We start from the raw sequence: 19308 nt of genomic DNA, 5'->3' as shown, positions 1-19308 counted from the left end.
CTCCTATCACCCTGGCCACCCCCTGCAAGCTGGAGGATAAGGCAGGCTGTGTCTCTGAGGAGATAGCGGAGTCCGAGGGGAGGGAGGGAGGGAGGGGACTATTGCAGGGCAGCTCCCTCCCTCCCTCCCTCAGGCCTCCAGCGACTCTGGCTCTTTCTGCCACCAAAGAGTCCAATTCTTCACTGGGAAAGAAAGAAGCAGTAGCAACAGCAGTATAGATGGGGATGAGGACTCCTAAAGTGGCTGCCCTAGAGTGAGAAAGGGCAGGGCCCTTCCTTGCCCCCAGGCCTGCTGTCTAAAGGGGTCATGGGGGGGGGAAGGACCAGGGGGCTTGGAGGAAAAGAAACACCCAGACATTTCTGTGCTGTTGGGGGGGGGACACTTTCCAACCTACACATCAAGCTCAGGCTTGCGAGATTCCCTCTCGGCCACGCAAAAATAAACAAGGAGCTCTTAATGACTTGCACACTTGCAGCACCTGTCCCTCGGTGTGCATTGCGACCTACTAACCAAGGCGAGTTGTGGTCTCCCCATCTAGACCAGCTCAGGATGTGAGGTCCAGTCAGGAGGTTTCAAGACAGTTTTTGAGGTTTAATTAAATTATTTCATTTCATTTAATTTACAGCTTGATTGTTAAAACACACCCACACCCACACCAAACACCTGACATCTATCCCTCGCATGAGATGGGACCATCAGCTGAGACAAGTTCCCCAGACCGACCAAAACATCTGGAGAGACGCATTGGACTAGAGCAGGCATCCCCAAACTGCGGCCCTCCAGATTTTTGGCCTACAACTCCCATGATCCCTAGCTAACAGGACCAGTGGTCAGGGATGATGGGAATTATAGTCCAAAACATCTGGAGGGCCGAAGTTTGGGGATGCCTGGACTAGAGACTCAGATAGGCATTGGGAACTGGTTCTAAGCAATGCTTTCAATTTTAAGCTGCTGTTATACCTTTCCCCCAGAAATGACAGACTAGCTTCTGCTGCCTATTGTATGCTTAATATTATGTCCACTATACGTGGGGGGGGGACGATAAAATATATTCTTTTACCAAAATAAGGTCACCACTTGTGTCATTTGCATGTCCCTGTTGGTTTCGGAAGGGGGGGAGTGTAGGGGGCAGCCTAGAGGGAGGGGGCTCTTTGGAAGGGGGTGTGGTGGGGAAAGGGTAAGCACCCCTCCCTCCCGGAGCCCCTCCGGGAGCGCCTCGGGAGAGTTGAGCTCTCCGCCCGAGCGCAGGCGACCTCTCCCGCAACCCGGCTCTTCGCGATAAGAGGGCGGCGGCTGGAGCCTCGGCTCGAAGGGGCAGGCAGAGGCTATAAAAGCGGCGGCCCCTGTAGAACTCCCAGCTCCACCACCTCCCGCCACCCATCGAGCAACTCGACCTCCTGCCTGCTGTCAACATGGTGCTGACTGGTGAAGAGCGCAAGCTGATCCAAGCCAACTGGTCCAAACTGGCCTCCGAGCACGAGGATCTGGGCGGCGAATGCATGACCAGGTAGGCTCGACGGGGCGGCCAAGGGAGAGAAGCCTCTGGTTCCTCCCGCCGCGTCCTTTTTTCTGACGGCCCCCTTCCATCTCTCTCTCTCTCTCCCCCCCCCCCACCCAGGCTTTTCCAGGTCTACCCGCAGTCCAAGATCTACTTCCCGCACTTCGACCTGAGCCCCGGCTCCAACGACATTCACCGCCAGGGCCACAAGATCATCAAGGCCCTCGACAGCGCCATCAAGAACGTGGACAACATCCGCGCCTGCCTGTCCGATCTCAGCGACCTGCACGCCTACAATCTCCGCGTGGACCCCGTCAACTTCAAGGCAAGCGCGCCGACGGGGCGGACGAGGGCCAGGAGGGGCGCGCCTTGGGTCTTCCCTTAACCGACCCCCCCACCTGACCCCCCCGTGTCTCTCTCTCTCTTCTTTGCAGTTTATCACCAGGTGCCTCCACGTGACACTGGCTACCAGCCTCCGCGGAGACTACAACGCCCTGGTCTACATGGCCTTTGACAAGTTCTTCTGCCTGGTGGGCGAGGTGCTGACCGAGAAGTACAGATGAGCCCCCCCGCCGCCCGCCCCCTCGGAGCTGTCATTTGGCTCCGGGTCTAGAGCGCTCCGCTTCCGCTGTGCCACTGAGCAATAAAACGCATGAACCACTCTCTGCTCCGCGTCACTTTTTTTGGGGGGGGCAGGGTTGAAGGAGGGGGCTCCGGACTCAGCACGGTGAACTTGTATTCTGGAGAATAGCTCAAAGGGGATGGGGGAGTCCAAAGAAGGGATGAAAGCCCCCTTGCTTGCTGTCCATCTTCGGGGCCCGAGCGCGAGCCTCAAGCTCCTTCCTAATAAGCCTTGAAGCAGGAGGCGCGCAGGAGCCTTCAGAGCTTCTCTTCAAATCGGGGCCGCCAGCTGTTCCTCGAGCGAGGGGGGCTTTAGTGAGGGGCGTCCAGGCCTGAGGGTCTTTTACTGAAGACCCTTTTTTCTCCCCTGGGTATAAGGCTCCCACCAACGACTCTCCTGACCGGAGGGAGGGAGGGAGGGTGACGGGAGACCTGGCCTGCCTGCGTCATCGTCCCGTCCCGTCCCCCCAATAGGACTGTTGCCCCAGCGGAAAGTGAACCCAGGTTGGGTGGGACTGATGACCACTGAGGGACCCCTGGAACTGGGCAACATATGGGAATACAGCCGCTGACAGAAGGGCGAGGTCCTTCCACTAAGCGAATATACTTCCCCCGCTAGGGCATGGAGTGGGGCTCCCTGGGGCGCAGAGCTTCTTCCCCGAAATAATTTGGGGGGGAGTCCCCCTCTGCACCTCACCCCACGAGAGGGGACTGGGCGGGACAGGAGGGTCTCGTGTGGGTTGCTGCTGGCTCCGGAGGTCAGATGGAAGCAAGGAGGGCATCGTCCAAGGAGCCCAGAGAAAGCTGAGGGGCAGCTCCTCTCGCCCCACAGCAGCAGCCTGCGATCGCCTCCATCTGAAGGCCAAACCGTCGGTCAAATTGGGGTTTCCTGTTGTCGGACTACAACTCCCATCATCCCTGACCTCTGGTCCTGCTAGCTAGGGTTGATGGGAGTTGTGGTCCTGCTTCTTTGGCGATCCCTCGTAGCCGAGTAAGATGGTCTTCCATGAACACGGTCTTCTTAACTGTGTGTCCGTAAGTGACTGCGGAGGGCAGTTCTGGACCCACACGTCCTTCCACAGTGGGGACATTGGTTTCTGGGCAGGAGTTAATCACAGTGTGGATTTGCCAAGCGTGCCTTCCTCTTAGTACATTTCTCCCTTGCGTCCTGAGTTCGAGTGTCTACAAAGCCCATGACACCTTTGGTAAAAAGGGTCAGCAAACTTTTTCAGCAGGGGGCCGGTCCACTGTCCCTCAGACCTTGTGGGGGGGCCGGACTATATTTTGGGGAAAAAATATGAACGAATTCCTATGCCCCACAAATAACCCAGAGATGCATTTTATATAAAAGGACACATTCTACTCATGTAAAAACATGCTGATTCCCAGACCGTCCGCGGGCCGGATTAAGAAGGCGTTTGGGCCGCATCCGGCCCCCGGGCCTTAGTTTGGGGACCCCTACGAGTGTTATCCAACTGGAGCGCTCGCAGGCCAGTGTTTCCCAGTTGTGTTTATGCTAGAATTTATTTTTTTAAGGTTTGCCTTGAGAGAGTCTTTAAACCTCTTTTGCTGACCACCAGCATTACGCTTTCCATTCTTAAATTAGGAATAGCGTAGTGGGGACCCAAGTTTGAGAAACGCTAGTAGGGGAACGGGCGATTCTGAAGCCGCAGCCAGTAAGTAACCTTAGACTGCCTGCTCACTCCTGCCAGGTGCCGTCTTCCTCGCACCTCCGTCTCCTCCCCAAATGCCCCCAGGTCACGGCACGCCCCGCACCCCTTCCCTCGCCTTCAGAGGCATCCCCACGAGAGAGACGGCGCTCATCGCGCGCAAAAGTCAGCCGCCCCGACTCCCTTCCGACGTGTCCGCCGGGCATCCGGCCCTCCCTAAAGGTAGCTCCAAGGGGGGGGGGCGAGATCCAGACACAGTGGAGACACACGCGCCTGATCTCGCCCGTTCCTCTTCCTGCAGCTTCCCTCGGCCAGATAGATGTTTGCATGTACGTATCTGCGTAGCCGCTGGCTCTTTCTCCTAAGCTGCAAGTGAAAGAACCGCCCACGAAAGCTCTTCCCGCCGCCACCAACGCGGTCGTCTTCCCGATGCCACAGAGCCCTTCGTGCTCTGCTCTTTGCGCTTGCAACGCGAAACCTGGAATACAGGCGGGCGCTAGGACCCAAGAACAACCCGGAGGAGACCAGGCACCGGCGGGGTTGGTTGACCGCTAAGAAAGGTCTAGGGCCCGACGAGAGAGCGCACGCGCAGTAGAGCCGCCCCACCTCCCGCTCCCGTGCGCAGGCGCAAACGGCGCTCTCGGGTCCGCCGGCGTCTCCTGCGCCTGCGCGGTGTTTCCCGGCGGCCCAAGATGGCAGCGGCGGTGCGCGCCTCGCTCCGGCTGTCGGCGGCCGTTGGCGGGGGAAGCCGGCTGGGCAGCGCCGAGGCCCGGGGGAGGCTGCTGGCGCTGCGCGTGGCGCGCTGGCTGAGCGCGGGCCCCGCCTGGCCCCCCGCGACCCGGCGGCTCGGAGGAGGCTCCGGTGAGGGCGCGCGTGACGTCATGGGGCGCCGCATGTGGAACTCCCTGCCACTGGAGAGAAGCGGTGGCATGGTGGGGGGGGGCTTTAGAAGGCGGTGAGATTCACGGAGGAGGCAGTCGGTGCTTCCGCATGGGGGTTGCCTCCGCTCTTAGGCTCCCGCTTCTCCGCTGCCTGGCTCCCCCCCCAAAGGGGCAGCTGGTCGGCCGCGGTGACCCCTTTGGCCCAATCCTGAAAGCTCCTGGCCAGCGACCCTTTCCCTCTAGGACAGTGATGGCCAAACTTGGCCCTCCAGCTGTTTTGGGGCTACAAATCTCATCGTCCCTAGCTAACAGGACCAGTGGTCAGGGATGATGGGAATTGTAGTCCCAAAACACCCGGAGGGCTGAGTTTGCTTATGCCTGCTCTAGGTCTGGGGAACCCTTCTGCAACCTGTGTCCTCTCCTGGAGAAAACAGACCTTTAGCTCCAAGGACGCAGTTTCTGGGTATCGACAGCCAGCTGTGTGACTTGTGACAGCCGGTGCCTTAGGGGTCCTAGGATCCTGGGCATGTTATTATCGCCAACCAGTTTTAAACAGACATGAGGCAGGTATCCTTGCTTATTGGGTTGGCCGAAAGAGAAAAAGCAGGTTTTAAACACATCCATTACTCATGTACCTATGGACTTTGGTTAGGCAGGTATGGTGCCCAAGTTCTGGTTGGCTAGGATAGGGGGATTGTTCCAATTGGTGTCCAAAGGACTTGTGGTGCTTTTTGCACAGACCACGTAGCTGAGAATGAGACAGTCTGTTCTCCTAAAACCCCGTTTTCTTCTTTTGCAGGAATGAAACATCATCCTCTTGCCTGCGCTGCCTCATTTCATACCAGCCCCGCAAGCTGTGCCAAAGAGGACTATTACCAGATCCTGGGGGTGCCTCGAAACGCCAGCCAGAAGGAGATCAAGAAGGCCTATTACCAGGCATGTTTGCTGAAAAGAAATGTCTTTAAGAAAATATATTTCTCAAAAATAAGAAGTTAGCATTGGAGTTAGAGGGTGCCGGCTTGTTCCATTCGTCCTCTTCCGCAGGGCATCAGCGTACAAATGTTTAACTGCAGTGCCTTATGCTTTCTGAGCCCCCTCAGGGGAAAAGGTGGGGTACAAGTAAGGATATAATAATCATGGTAATTTTTGAGTAGCCTTTAGGAAGGGATGGGCTAATGGAGAGGAGGAGTTTTTTAAAAAGTATTAGGAAATGGTGGAGAAGGACATTTTAATGTGATTGACCAGTTTTAGAGAAGCAAACTGGTTCATAGTGGTTGAAAGAGCAACCAGGTTTGTTGCTTTGAAGCAAAGGGACCCAGGTTTTTTTTTAAAATCAAGAGTTTGTTCTTACTAGAAGTCCACATGCAGGGATGTATTTATCTACCCTTCGGAATGGAAATGGTAGAGCTTTGCCTACACAGCACTCTGTGTCACACGCTTGTCATGATATTTTCCAGATATTTTCTATGTTCTTTTGGGAATTACTTTAGTTTGGATTTATGATGCTCTTGTTATTTGTTACTCTTATGGCACTTGTTACTCTCGTACAGAAACTCTCCTTGTCGTATGGTGTAAAATTTGAGTGATGCCATGCTCTTTTAACTTGAGCATAATGCTGTTGATTTGAAAAACAATATTGTAATCAGTAACAAAAAGAAGCAACGATGACAGCGATTCTCTTGTGCTTCATGTTCACATTTGGGTCTTTTTGCTTAGCTTGCCAAGAAATACCACCCTGACACGAACAAAGATGACCCTAAAGCGAAGGAGAAGTTCTCGCAACTGGCTGAAGCCTATGAGGTAACGTGGGGGCTGTTTTTTCAAGGGTGGTGACGCTGGGCTCCTTCTGGAGTGGTCTCATGGCATGGCTCAGAATGGCATCACGACTTCAAAATCCAGCCATGTTAGCTCTGTGAGGCAAAAATAAAGTCCTCATCTTCCTTCCTTGTAGGTCTTGGGCGATGAAGTGAAACGGAAACAGTTTGATACTTACGGGACAGCCGGTTTCGATGCAAGCTCAGCAGGATCCGGGCAACAGTATTGGCGTGGCGGCCCTTCTGTGGATCCAGAGGAGCTGTTCAGGAAGATCTTTGGGGAGTTTTCAGGGTCCCCTTTTGGAGACTTCCACACTGCCTTTGACCAGCCCCAGGAAGTGAGCATAACAATCTGTCTGCATGTGTAGTTTTTAAGGGAAAGTTACTTGGGAAAAGTTCATTATGACTGGGATTCTAGTTTTGACTGCCCCGTTGTCCAATTTGACTTGTAAGTAGTAATTCCTTAAATGACTGATTTAATATTTACAATTGTGCTATTGATGAGACGGGGCCATTCCTAAAACAGGGAAACATTTAGCCCCACATCACTGTCTTCTGCCGTGTGCCAAATGACGAGTCAAAATAGCTGGCCCTGATCTTTGCCTGGGCATTGCTCCCTCCCTCTCTTTAGTATATCATGGAACTGACATTCAACCAGGCCGCCAAGGGCGTCAACAAGGAGATTCAAGTGAACATCAACGACAGCTGCCAGCGCTGTGATGGCAAAGGGCACGAGCCGGGCACCAAAGTGCAGCACTGCCACTACTGCAACGGCACTGGCATGGTAAGTGTATTGATGGGTCACAACGCAGAGGAAAGCAGGCTCCGCTCCCCTGGCTGCTGTGTGGAGCCTTCTTCCTGTGCCAATTGGACCCCTTTCCTTTTGGGAGGATGGCAGGGAGCTTTCCCCCTTTGCTTGCTTGATTTAGATTCATTGAGAAACATGAGCCACTGGAGACTCCCACACCTAGGAAATGCCAAAGAAATAATCTCCGCTTGCAAAAATGCCCAGAAAGGCATCACCTCTCTCTGCATCTTCTCTCTCTCCCCCCTCCCCCAAATTAGGAGACGATCAACACGGGTCCCTTTGTCATGCGTTCGACGTGCCGGCGATGTGGCGGACGTGGCTCAGTTATGACGACCCCCTGTGTGATGTGTCGCGGCTCTGGGCAGACCAAGCAGAAGAAGGTGGTGATGGTCCCAGTTCCCGCAGGTCCGCATGCGCTGCCTTGTTTGGGTTGTTCATCAGATGGGGCGGCTGCTGCCATGCTTTCATGAAGCTTGGTTGGGTCAGAGCAGAGGAGCAACAGCTGCTTCCTGCAGAACGGATCAAGGGAGGGCTGGGGTGGCGTGGGCCTTTGCAAAGGTGGGCTGCTGAGGATTTTAGAATTGAGAGAAGTAGGAAGTACCAGGGGAATGCCCATGTTTACTACGCCCTTGCTCTGGCTTCAGGTGTGGAGGATGGACAGACGGTTCGGATGCCTGTTGGGAAAAGGGAAATCTTCATTACCTTCCGGGTGCGTATTTGTCTGGGCTCCCGTGGTTCTCTGCCCTGTTTGAAAACGGCACCCGTCTGCTGCTGCCACCTCCATGAACTGTACCTTCTTTCTGGATTCAGGTTCAGAAGAGCTCTACGTTCCGGAGGGACGGTGCAGACATTCACTCGGACCTCTATGTCTCCATAGCACAAGCTGTCCTCGGCGGCACAGCCAGGTCTCCTGGTCTGTACGAGACAATCAGCATTGCGGTATGTAGCAGCAGGTCCCTTGATGACGGGGAGCATGTGGGTGGTCTGTATGGCTGTGCCTTCTGGTCCCTGTCGGTGATACGGCTGAGGTGTCTCCCTCCAGAGAGCTCAGCCTGGGTGGCCAAAATCTCCCAGCCTACGGAGTGGGCCGCCTTGTTCATTTTACTATGTTTACTGTGTCCAAATGGAAATCTGTGTCAAGCACAGTATGCTCTCACTGCCCTCGTCTTCTGCTGCAGGACTCTGCATGTGGTGTGCGTGTTGCCACAGTGTCCCTCCCCTTCCTAGGCTCCTCTGACTCTTACAGCACAATCCTGCACATGTTACTTGGTAATTCCCACTGTGATCCCTTGTGCTTCCTTGTGTAAGCGTATTTAGAATTGCATCACTTGTGTAAGCGTATTTAGAATTGCATCCTGAATCTGTGTCGGCTGTTATCCTTTCCCTTTTACTTCTACTGTGTCTGACTGGCTGCTTACACACTCCTGTGGGGGCTGTGCTTATTTTAAATGGAATTCTCTTTGTCTGGTTGGAGGGGGGCCTCCCTGGAGAAATAAATAGAACCAGACACATCTGGTTGTAGGCAAAATGCTGAATAAACCCTGTTCCCCCACCTCTCTGCCAGATCCCCCCAGGCATTCAAGCTGACCAGAAGATTCGGATGAGTGGGAAAGGCATTCCCAGGGTTAACAGTTACGGTTATGGCGACCACTATATTCACATAAAGATCAAAGTTCCCAAGTAAGTGGGGGGCTTTGGGGGCCTGGGGGGGATGGTGGCGTTCAGCAGGAGCATGTTAGACATGAAACTGCGCAAAATGCAAGTGGCCTTTGTTTTGGGAGATGTAGCGGAGAATGATGGATACAGGGGAGGAAGTCCACCTCTCCTCAGGCCACACCCCTTTTTGTATTAAGCAGTATATAATTGGTTATTAGCGAGCCCTCATTGGGAAGAGGCACCTGGGTTTCAAAGAGAGGATCCAGCGCTGCAGGACAGTGGCTTTGGGGAGCCTGGCAGACACCGAGGGAAGAGCCTGCCTTTTGCTTGTAGGAATGTTCATTAGGCAGTTCAGGTTTTTCCCAGGATCGTGAGCCTTCCTGCCCAGTGGATGCCTCCAAGGTAGCCCTTTCTCCCCTTTGTGCTGCAGGAGGCTGACAGACCGCCAGCGAGCCTTGATGCAGAGCTATGCAGAAGACGAAACCGAAGTGGAAGGGACCGTGAATGGCCTCACCAATACAGCCACTGGTAAGTGGAGCCCTGCGAGGTAGCACGCCCTGCGAGGTGTCTTTGGGCGCTTGGAGGTGGCAGAGGACCCTCCCACCACCTCATTAAATGGCCCGCTCTGCAATGTGGTGCTTATGATGGTATTGAGCTGGGCAACATGGGACTTATGTGGCCTAGTTGCAATGGCAGCGGTGTGACCTGCGCCCCTGCTGGAATGGAGGTCTCTTTGCATGGGTAGATGCCACATGGAACAAGTCTGGTTGTGTTGTGGTCCTCACTTGGGGGAGGGATCAGGGGGCATCTCTTAGCATCGCCTGACCCATCAGCTGTCATCTTAAGCTAAGATCGCGATTCTCCCTTAAAAAGGAAGAGGCAGGTGTTGATTTTGGGACCAGAGGACATAGGATGTAGTAAGAGGCATTTCAGACAGCCTGGATATTATTATTTTTTATGTAGCTATCTTCACATTCTTGGTCTCCTTGTGACATTTTCCCTGGTAGGGGGCACAGTATGATTTGCATCTGAAGGCCTAGGCTGTAAAGGAAAGGGGTGGGGCACTTGGAGAAGCTGCTTATGCCCTTCCTTGCACCACTGCCTTGCAAAGATATGGCGTCCAGTTGTTGGATTCCAGTTCCCATCAGCCCTGGGAGCCAGCATAGCCAGTGGCCAGGGGTGATAGAAGCCAGAGCCCAGCAAGATTTAGGGGACCACGAGTTCCTCGTGTCTGGGTTTAAAGGAGCTGGATGATCTTTCCTGATGCAGCTGAGTGACAGAAAGGAGACCAAAGAGCCAGGCAGCTGTTACCAAGCAGGTGGCCCCCAGGTGCTTTGGTCTGCATTGTCCACCGGCCCCTGGGAGCACAGCCACAGGCCCCTGGAGTTCATGGGGATGGCAGTCCAGAATGGCTGGAGGGGCACCAGGTTGGCAGAGTTGGCATCTAAGAGATAGAATTGGAATTGCAAACAGATGCTGTGAGAAGCAGCAAAGATACTGTCTGGAGACGAGACCAAGGAGCAAGAGGCCAAGAAGCATCAGTTGGCAAAGCAATATGATGGGAAAGTCCGTCTTGGTTGATCCCAGGGCACTTCCAATACATGGTACATAGGCTGAACCGAAATGAGTTTGTTAGGCCTCCCAACACGAGCATGCCCCCCCCCGCCTTGCCTCTCCTCCTTGGGCAAGTGGCCAGGAAATGCTTCCAGGTGTGGTGAGCCAATGAGTGGCAGCAGCACCGCCATCTCACAATTGCATATCCTGACGCAGCTCTCTGCTGTTTGTGTCTAGGTGGCAGGGGGACGACTAGATCGGGGGCAGGCGAGGAGAGGCCTGAGGCCCAGGGGGACGACAAAGTGGGATTCCTAGCTAAACTTAAGAAAATGTTTAGCTCCTGATTTGCCCTGCCAGAGGTAGGAGGCCTCTTGTGTTCTTCTGTGCTCCCTGCTGCTGAGCAGACACAGAATTGTTTGCAGCTGGGTGGGGCAGCCTTTCTGGCTGAGGGGGGCAAGGTAGTGGAGACCCTTCAGGGTGGGAGACCCTTCTTCCCTCCCTAGAATCCCATATAGAGCAGCAGGTCTGGTCTGGTGACAGCTCTGCATGTTGCACTACTTCCTTCCTTGACCCACTGGGCCTTCCTCTCCTCTCTGCTGTCCCTCCCCACCAGCTTTTGGTTGCCACGGCGACCCGACAGCCACGCAAATAAATGGTGGGGGCACAAGAGTCTGGATGCTGCATCTCTTGCAAGCCACGTGTGGCGGCTTTGGGTGTCAGTAGAATGCATCAGATCCCTTTGTGAATTGCGTAGGTGCAATCCTTCAGGAAAGGGCCACTTGAGGCCCTGAACCCTTGGAACTGCCTGCCACTGGATGCTGGCAAAGCATCTCAAAAGGCCAGGCAGAGGCCCACTCTGCACCCAGGATGTCAGGGTTGGAGGGGTTGACCTACAGGCCTACAGCTGCCAGTAGTCACAGGGGAGATGAGGCTTCTCTGTGGCTACAGCTGGTTGTCTGTTGACTTCCACAGGGAGGGCCATGGCGGCAGGGGGGGCAGCCCTTGCCAGCAATCTGCTCTTTGCAGTCGAAGTGCAGTGCAGGGGAAGCTTCATAAGACTTCCCTTTTCCTTTTGGCTCCAGGGAAACGTTCTGCTGGAAACTAGGATGATGTGTGGCAGCGGTCGAGCGGCTGTGTCGTCCTTCTTGGGGGTGAAGCGATCACAGGAGCCTGGCAAGAAGAATTCTAGACAGACACGCTGGAACTTGCTTGGCAGGACGTCTGCGCAGGTGGAAGGCTTTCGCCTCTGGAAGCAGGACTTGGGAGGGGTGGCCTCTGCCATGTCGCCTACGGGAGCTGCAGAAGGTTCCAGGTTCCCTGGAGAGGACAAGACCCTCCTCCTTTTCCAGACAGATGCAGACCACCGAGTGGGAACCTGGACAGCAAAAACCAGCCATCCGTCTAGTTTGGCAAACAGTCCTGCTCTCCCGAGATGTTGACAAGCCCCGCAGAGAGCTCCTGAGATCACCCGCCCGCTCCCAAAAGCGGAGAGGCAGTGGAGAGCCCACGAGTTCCCTGTACCCCTAGTTCTTTTGGCCGCCAGGGGAATTTGGCTTCTGGGTTTTGTGGCACAACCTGGCCTCAGGAGGGCAGCTTCTTTTGACTCCAGCAGCTGTAAGTAAACAGCTGGGGATTCCTCCATTGCAACTGGGAAGGCAGGGAGATCTGTTGCGTCTCTCGTGTAGGTCTGAAATGCATCTGAATTAGTTGCCCCTTTGTGCTCCTGCTAGCTTGTGGGGTTGCAGCGTGGGGTGCTGGGGGGGGGGCAGCTCCTTCGTGCAGCAACATTGTTTTTTTGTAGGAAAGCAGTAGTCAAATACAACAACGCGCCTCTTCCCATTTACCTGCACTCAGGAGGCGTTTTCCATAGAACTTGCTGCGTGTGAAGCATCCCTCTGCACTTCTGGTCCAAGAGGACGGTTGGTGGGGGAAGCGAGAGCAGAATGTGCCCCGTTGGCCTCTGAAAGAGCTGGCTATGAGGTTGGGCACAGCTGAGCCACAAAGCAACCAGCACTGCTGGGGGTGTGAAGGTGGCTGCTGTTACTTATTTGGCCGCTTTAAGATTCCTACCCCCCCCCCCCCGCCGCCATTAAATCCACCCGGACTGGAGCTCTCTCCCTTCACTTGCCAACAGACGGCATGTCCAGCCTCCTGAGCCATTTGGCCTGCAAGGTGATTCTGTATCAAATGTAAAATACACTCTATAAAAAAGATCTTTAGAATCCATCCATTTGTTCTTCTCCCTTTCAAATGTCACAGCAACCTGGAAGGATGTGAGAAGTGGAAGAATATTCTTGAGCTTTTTCTTGGGTGAGGGAGGGGAAGGGAAATGGTATCGCTGAACCCTGCTGCTAGGGTGTGATTCAGAAAGGAAAGCCATCCTATTGAACTAGCACCTTTCCCTGCTTGACCCTACATATTAGGACGTGGCTTCCTACATCCAGCTGTTAGATCCAAAGCAACAAGGCAAGTCCCCATTTCCTGGTCCTGTAGTCCTACCCCAGGCTGCCAGCCCTATGCCCTTTTATCTGGCGAGAGAGCCTGAGGCTTTGCTGCTATGCTGGTCACCTCCCATTCTTCAGGGTTCCTAAAGGGGTGGGGTAGAGCTGGCCAGCAGCCCCTGGAGTGGAAGGCAGGCTGCCTTGCTACAGGGTTCCACCAGGCCACAGGCTCAAAATCACTTCCTGGCCCAAGCCAATTCCCAAGTATGACTTCTCCCCTCCTTTGCGTCACGCAAGCCTTGGGCTTTGTAGCTTTGTCCAAGGCAAATAACTCCCCAAGACTTGAGTGATCTGTGGTTGGAGCTGCCGGGTCTCCCCCCCCCCCTTTGTGGTTTGACTTGAAGCAAGTGAGCCTCAAAACCGCCCCCCTCCCATGAACTCAACCCTACAAGGAGAATGGAATAACGGTCCAAGCCATCTTTTTTTATTTAGCAAAGCAGGCGATCCCCTGCTAGAGGTCCTTGAAGGCAGCTTTTTCCTCCGCCACCCACTCCTCAAATGTCCTGGCCTTTGGGTTGAGCTTCAGGGTCAAGGCGGGGTCTCGGACTGGGCCCAGGGTGTTGAAGCGGAACATGTTAGCTAACTCTTGGGCACCAGGAAAGTCCAGCTTCTCATAGGATTCAAGCGACATCTGCAGAAAGAGCAATAGAAACTTCACTGGTCCAACAAACGGGCCTGGGAGCTTTCCACAGCATCTGGTGCTCTCGCTCTGGCATTTAGGTACAGGTGGGTGTGGCGTGTTCCATCCCGCGAGTGCCAGCTCAGTGGACCTCCCCAACGCCCTCCCTGGAAGGCTGCCCATGCCCCTGCTTTCTTTACCTTGGCATCTCTCACAGGCTTCTCGGTGTACTTTCCTATCAGGGCTGCGTACTCTGCCACGGTGTGCTTGCAGCTGCTCAGCCCGATGTCCTGGCCTATGTACTTCTCCGGCTCTTTCATCAGCCGAACCACAACTGGCCCAAGGTCAGCCACGGCCATCCCATCCATGGGTACTTCTCCCATGGGAATGGCTACAAAAGAGAGGAGAAGAGGGAAAAGGCTTGAGCAAGAGCTGAGGCCTCTCAGGGCAAGGAGAAAACAGCGCAGGGGACCATCAATTGCAACCCAGATGCACAAAGGGGGGCGTTACTATTTTTTTAGGGAGGGGGCATATTTTTATTGAATATTATTGATGCGTCCCAAACCACAAAATAGAACTTCATGAGACAAACGCCTAAAAACCAAACCAAGGTTCTCATGGGATGTTACATTCACAAGAAGACATTCTAAAGCTGGTTATCTGGATATTTGCAATAAGCAACGTAGACAGGTAAAGGGAACGGGAGAGCAAAAGGTGTGGCACACGGGACTTGCAAGGTAGCAGAAACACAAACCTATGACTGAAACCATCAGAGGCACAAGGGGCACCAAGAATACAAAGCTCACTAGTAAATAAAAATTCAACCAGTTCCCCAAATTTCTTGGGAAGCTTGTGGAAGGTGATCTGTGCTAGCTATCCTGCAGGCACTTTCCTCTGCTGTGCATGTCCGTAGCCAAGGGGAGACGTGCCCCCCCTTGATCAAGTAAATCAATAAGAAAACTTAACTGAAGCCTGCCCCTCCTAACATAAATGCTGGCTATGCCCATGCTGCTCTGCTGCCCTGAGATCTGCTCCATCATTCTGCCCAGACACTGAGGTCCAGCGCCAAGGGCTTTCTGGCGGTTCCCTCGTTGCGAGAAGCCAAGTTGCAGGGAACCAGGCAGAGGGCCTTCTCGGTGGTGGCGCCTGCCCTGTGGAACGCCCTCCCAACAGATGTCAAAGAGGAAAACAACTACCAGACTTTTAAAAGACATCTGAAGGCAGCCCTGTTCAGGGAGGCTTTTAATGTTTAATAGATTATTGTGTTTTATTTTTCTGTTGGAAGCCGCCCAGAGTGGCTGGAGAGACCCGGCCAGATGGGCGGGGTATAAATAATAAATTATTATTATTATTGATAAAGGGCAGTATACACATTTAATATATGAAAATAAACTATGAAAGCGTGTCCAATTAACCCTTTGGAATGGGGTGAGGAGGGCAGTGGCAGACTAAGGAAAGCACCTGCCCATCTTTTTTGCTGCCCAAGGTGAGGCTTGAGGCCCCCCTCCCTCCCCTCCTCCGCAAGAGAGAGGCATGCCAGTGGTATCAGACTCCCTGCCAATCTGGGCAGCAGGTGAGGCATCTCTTAAGGGCCGAATGAGGGATGCTGTCACCTAGTTCGTAGCTGTCTCCATCTGGGGCTTTCTGGGGTCGGAAGACAGTGATGAAGTTCTCAAAGTAGCAGGGCAGCCGAAGGCTGGTCATGGGCACCCCGACAGCCCGAAAGTATTCCTCCACCTCGCCTTTGCCGTCAAAGTGTGGCACCTCCAGCTGCCCCTCTGTGAGCTTCTTCACGTTCTCGAGGCCGCTGTAAACCACGTAGCCCAAGGCTAGTCGCTTGGCTAAGTCTGCCACGCGCTTCCCCTGAGTGCAAGACCAGACACAGAATGAGAGGCAGGAAGCACTAGTCTTCCCTCAAGGAAGAAAGTGGCTCCCTCCCAGCAGGCAGGGGGTGGTACTTGCCTGTGCTCCCTGCCGCAGTGAGAGAACTTTGGCAAAGGGGTGGCTTGGGGGGCTGTGGGTTGTGGAGGCCCCTGTGGGCCACTGGAGTTGCCCCCTGGCCTGGCCTTAAAGTACAGCTGTGGCCCTGGTGGCCTTGGGGCAAGGAGTAGCCCTGGCCAACTTTGGATACTTTAGCCACCGGAGTTCGTATGTTAGTTACTTCAAGGCTGGATTTGCTGCAGTCCATGCCATGTGAGGATTTCTTTGTGGCTGATCTGGAAACCGCAGTTAGTGCAGAATGCTGCAGGGGGGTTGCCGGCACGAGTGAGATCTTGTCAGCAAGTCACAACTGTGCTCCAAGATCAGACCAGGCTTCTTATTGGCATGCGATGCTCTGAATAGCACATCAAACTGGTGCAGATGCAGCCTCAGCAGCCAGTTGTGAAAGAGAATCCACCCCCCATGCCTGTTGGGCACCCCTCACACTGCACTCTGGGTTGCCCCATGTTTGGGCTTAGCCTTGTCTCCACCTGGGCAACTTCCCGCTCTTTGCTGAGATGATCCCAGAAATCGGTCACAAGGAAGACTCCGTACGCCCCTCGCAGGGCTTGCTCCAGGCTTCGCTCGTCCTCTAGGTCTGCCTTAACCACTTCGGCGCCCTTCTTCGCCAGCACCTGGGCAGCCTCCTGCTGCGGGTTGCGGGTGACGGCACGCACCTGGAAGGTGCCATCGCCCAGCAGGGCCCTGGCCACCGAGCCTCCCTGGAGCCCTGTGGGAATGCAAGTGTCCGGGGGTGGGTGGTGGGTGGGGAGAGTCAGCAGCAGGTCAGCAAGAAAGGAAGAAAATATCCATTGCCGGTGATGTTAATTCTTTATTCAAGGGAATTAAATGCTACTCGGCCTAGTGGTCTCCGCAACCCTTCCCAGCAGCTCTTGCCCCTATGGAGCAGTGTGCCAGGGCTGAGGGTCCCTGCCTTTCACCCCTCCTAAGATGCCCCTCTCCCAAGCCATCTCAAACTGCGTCTGCGTACCTCTGGCCTCTGTTCTGCCCCCCTCATTATGAGACCAGGTGAGAGGGGAGCTTGCCACAAGACGGAGAGGGAGACTCCCTGGATTCTTCAGCTGTCCCTGAAGGTGCATCACAAAGAAGGACAAGGCCCTGCCCTAGGCACGGTCAGTTCCTCAGGTCATCTAGTTGGGCACTGTCTAAACCACCCTTCCCAAACATGGTGTCCTCCAGAGGGGACGATGGCAGCAGCGGACGGGAATTGTAGTCTAGGGCACGGTGGCCTTGTGAACTTCACTCAGGTTGCCTGCAATGCCTCTGGGGATCACAGAACCACGGAATGGTAGAGTTGGAAGAGGCCCTGAGGGTCATCTAGTCCCACCCCCTGCAACACAGGAGTCGTAACTCAAGCATCCCTGACAGGTGGTCCTCTAACCTCTGCCTATAAAAGCCTCCCAGGAAGGAGAGCCCGCCACCTTCCAATGTGTGGAGACAGCACATTCGTCACATTAAATGCTCATGTTCATTTTAACTGCATTGCTGTGGTTATTTCTCACACTGCATTTCATTTAGGTAGCCGTGTTGGTCTGACGCAGTCAAAACAAAATAAAAAAAATCCTTGCAGTAGCACCTTAGAGACCAACTAAGTTTGTCATAGGTATGAGCTTTCGTGTGCATGCACACTTCTTCAGATACCTGAAGAAGTGTGGTATCTGAAGTGTGGTATCAGGTATCTGAAGAAGTGTGCATGCACACGAAAGCTCATACCTATGACAAACTTAGTTGGTCTCTAAGGTGCTACTGGAAGGATTTTTTAAAATTATTTTTGACTGCATTTCATTGTACTGTACTATAATTTGAAGGAATAACAATAATACAATTGAAATCAATGCAGCCTCTAGAACAGTGTGTTAAAGTTGCTACAAAGCCAGCTGCACTGGCTCCCGGTGGAGTACAGGATCAGGTTTAAGGTGCTGGTTTTGACCTTTAAAGCCCTATGCGGCTTGGGACCCTCGTACCTACGGAACCGCCTCTCCTGGTATGCCCCGCGGAGGACCTTAAGGTCCACAAACAACAATATTCTGGAGATCCCGAGCCATAAGGTGGCTAGATTGGCCTCTACTAGGGCCAGGGCCTTTTCAGTATTGGCCCCAACTTGGTGGAACGCTCTTTCACAGGAGACCTGGGCCCCGCGGGATTTGTCATCTTTCTGCAGGGCCTGCAAGACAAAGCTGTTTCGACTGCCCTTTGGGTTGAATTCAGTCTGACCCCTGGGTTTTCCTCCCTCATGGTTCAGATTTATGGACTACTGAAAATGAGGCTGCATTTTAAATTTTAATATTGTATTTTAATCTGTATTTTAATTCATTGTTTTCTTTTCTTTTATGTCTTATTGTAATTTTCTTGGTGTTAGCCGCCCTGAGCCTGGTTTTGACTGGGGAGGGTGGGGTATAAATAAAAATTTATTATTATTATTATAGGCAGGGGAGTGTCATTAAATGGCCCACCAGGACCCTACTTTTCAAGGGGCAGGGGAATTGGTGAGGAACCACATAACTCTAGGGGGCAGCAAGTTTGGGAGGGCCGACTTCTCTTGACTAGCAGCGGCTCCTCTGAGGTTTCAGGCAGGAGAGCTGGATATGCCAGAGACGGAAGGAGGAGCAGGAGACTCTTTAATCTCAGGGTTACGGGTTCGAGCCCCAGGTTGGGTGAAAGATTCCTGCCTTGCAGGGGGTGGGACTAGGTGACCCTCGTGGTCCCAACTATAAATTATATGATTCGATGACCTACCACTGGGGTATACTCCCTAAAGGGGGGGAGCCCACACCCAAGCAGCAGTACTGCCTATGCACACTTTGAAGCAGGCAAAGCAATGCACATTAAGGCCCTCTAAAGCCCCCGAGGTCCAGAGCCTGAGATTCCCTAAGTCCCCCCCCCCGGGGACGCAGATTCCCTAAGTCCCCCCCCCTTTCCGCTGCGCCCACAGGCAACCTACCTGAGAGATACGCCCGCACGTCCTGCCGAGATCATGCAAAAATGCGTGACCTGTTTCCTAGTCTCCATTTTGGAAGGTTACCTACCTGTAGCTCCAAAAACCACCACCCGTTTCTTCTCCGCCATCCTCGGAAGAGCTGGGGGTCTTTGGCTGCCTTGGAGAAAGGAAGAAAGAACTTTTGCAAAGTTCGCAGCAAGGGAGATTGCTCCCGCCTTGCCGCTGCTTTCCTGGCATCAGGCAGGACTTGGAGGGGGTTCCCCAAAGGTTATCCAGCCCAACCCCCCTTGCAATGCAGGAATTGCAATGGAATAATCGGATGGATGCCCGTTTCACTCTGTCTGAGCCATCAGTTAGTGGCAGCAACGTCCCCTCCGCTCCCCTCGCCCCACTACCAGTCCCTGAAACGGATTGGAGACCCCACTTGGCACAATATATTCTGGAATGACGGGGGGTAGGGTGGGATTTCTGCATCCCTTGGTCAATACACGTGTTGAGGGTAACGCCCTGGATGCACACGGACAGACTCACGACTCTTGGTGATCCCGATGATCCGCAGGAATAGGAGGGCTGGTGCGAGGGAGCCTAGCGAGCAGCGCGTGACTCCGCTAGGGCGGGGAAAGGCGCGGCGGGGTCGTCACGCAGTCCAGGCCGCGGGAGGGAGGGAAAGGGAAGGGGAAAGGAACTCTGCATATGCTCAGAGTCACTCTCTTCCTCGCAGGGGCTTCACTGCAGCAGCGCCATTGC

General features: G+C 54.0%; 3 protein-coding genes across 5 annotated transcripts; 2 read left to right on the top strand and 1 right to left on the bottom strand.

Moving 5' to 3' along the window:
• The first annotated feature begins 1371 nt into the window (after positions 1-1371).
• LOC118093251 (hemoglobin subunit alpha-D) lies at positions 1372-2159 on the top strand. Its single transcript, XM_035132216.3, has 3 exons — positions 1372-1507; positions 1619-1823; positions 1933-2159. Exons 1-3 carry the CDS (start codon positions 1413-1415, stop codon positions 2059-2061), a joined length of 429 nt encoding a protein of 142 aa, XP_034988107.3. The 5' UTR covers positions 1372-1412; the 3' UTR covers positions 2062-2159.
• Positions 2160-4458: 2299 nt separating this feature from the next.
• On the top strand, positions 4459-12728 carry DNAJA3 (DnaJ heat shock protein family (Hsp40) member A3). Of its 2 annotated transcripts, XM_035132201.3 has the most exons (12): positions 4459-4650; positions 5470-5606; positions 6387-6470; positions 6622-6822; positions 7116-7268; positions 7550-7697; positions 7937-8001; positions 8103-8231; positions 8857-8972; positions 9379-9476; positions 10740-10861; positions 11585-12728. In XM_035132201.3, exons 1-11 carry the CDS (start codon positions 4482-4484, stop codon positions 10844-10846), a joined length of 1407 nt encoding a protein of 468 aa, XP_034988092.3. In that variant the 5' UTR covers positions 4459-4481; the 3' UTR covers positions 10847-10861; positions 11585-12728. The 2 variants fall into 2 exon arrangements, with proteins under 2 accessions (XP_034988092.3, XP_034988093.3); XM_035132202.3 differs by lacking the exon at positions 10740-10861.
• Positions 12729-13405: 677 nt separating this feature from the next.
• NMRAL1 (NmrA like redox sensor 1) lies at positions 13406-19168 on the bottom strand. Of its 2 annotated transcripts, none has more exons than XM_035132208.3 (6): positions 19093-19168; positions 18650-18718; positions 16094-16332; positions 15236-15485; positions 13823-14013; positions 13406-13634 (listed from the first exon to the last, which is right to left on the bottom strand). In XM_035132208.3, exons 2-6 carry the CDS (start codon positions 18687-18689, stop codon positions 13455-13457), a joined length of 900 nt encoding a protein of 299 aa, XP_034988099.1. In that variant the 5' UTR covers positions 18690-18718; positions 19093-19168; the 3' UTR covers positions 13406-13454. The 2 variants fall into 2 exon arrangements, with proteins under 2 accessions (XP_034988099.1, XP_088513451.1); XM_088657325.1 differs by having other exon boundaries at positions 18650-18714.
• Positions 19169-19308: the final 140 nt, after the last annotated feature.

The sequence above is a fragment of the Zootoca vivipara genome, chromosome 13 (assembly GCF_965207765.1).
Source record: "Zootoca vivipara chromosome 13, rZooViv2.hap1.1, whole genome shotgun sequence".
NCBI lineage: Eukaryota > Metazoa > Chordata > Lepidosauria > Squamata > Lacertidae > Zootoca > Zootoca vivipara.
Note: the sequence above shows the minus strand (reverse complement) of the source record. Positions and strands in the feature narration are given on the sequence as shown.

Excerpts from the sequence above, each read along its gene's own strand:
- LOC118093251 (XM_035132216.3), top strand. The coding sequence starts at position 1,413 with ATGGTGCTGACTGGTGAAGAGCGCAAGCTGATCCAAGCCAACTGGTCC. Across the intron at positions 1,508-1,618 it reads GGCGGCGAATGCATGACCAG|GCTTTTCCAGGTCTACCCGC; the intron begins GTAGGCTCGACG and ends CCCCCCACCCAG. Across the intron at positions 1,824-1,932 it reads TGGACCCCGTCAACTTCAAG|TTTATCACCAGGTGCCTCCA; the intron begins GCAAGCGCGCCG and ends TCTTCTTTGCAG.
- DNAJA3 (XM_035132201.3), top strand. The coding sequence starts at position 4,482 with ATGGCAGCGGCGGTGCGCGCCTCGCTCCGGCTGTCGGCGGCCGTTGGC. Across the intron at positions 6,823-7,115 it reads CCTTTGACCAGCCCCAGGAA|TATATCATGGAACTGACATT; the intron begins GTGAGCATAACA and ends CCCTCTCTTTAG. Across the intron at positions 7,698-7,936 it reads GATGGTCCCAGTTCCCGCAG|GTGTGGAGGATGGACAGACG; the intron begins GTCCGCATGCGC and ends CTCTGGCTTCAG.
- NMRAL1 (XM_035132208.3), bottom strand. The coding sequence starts at position 18,689 with ATGGCGGAGAAGAAACGGGTGGTGGTTTTTGGAGCTACAG. Across the intron at positions 16,333-18,649 it reads GGTGGTTTTTGGAGCTACAG|GGCTCCAGGGAGGCTCGGTG; the intron begins GTAGGTAACCTT and ends GCATTCCCACAG. Across the intron at positions 14,014-15,235 it reads TGGAGACAGCTACGAACTAG|CCATTCCCATGGGAGAAGTA; the intron begins GTGACAGCATCC and ends TCTCTTTTGTAG.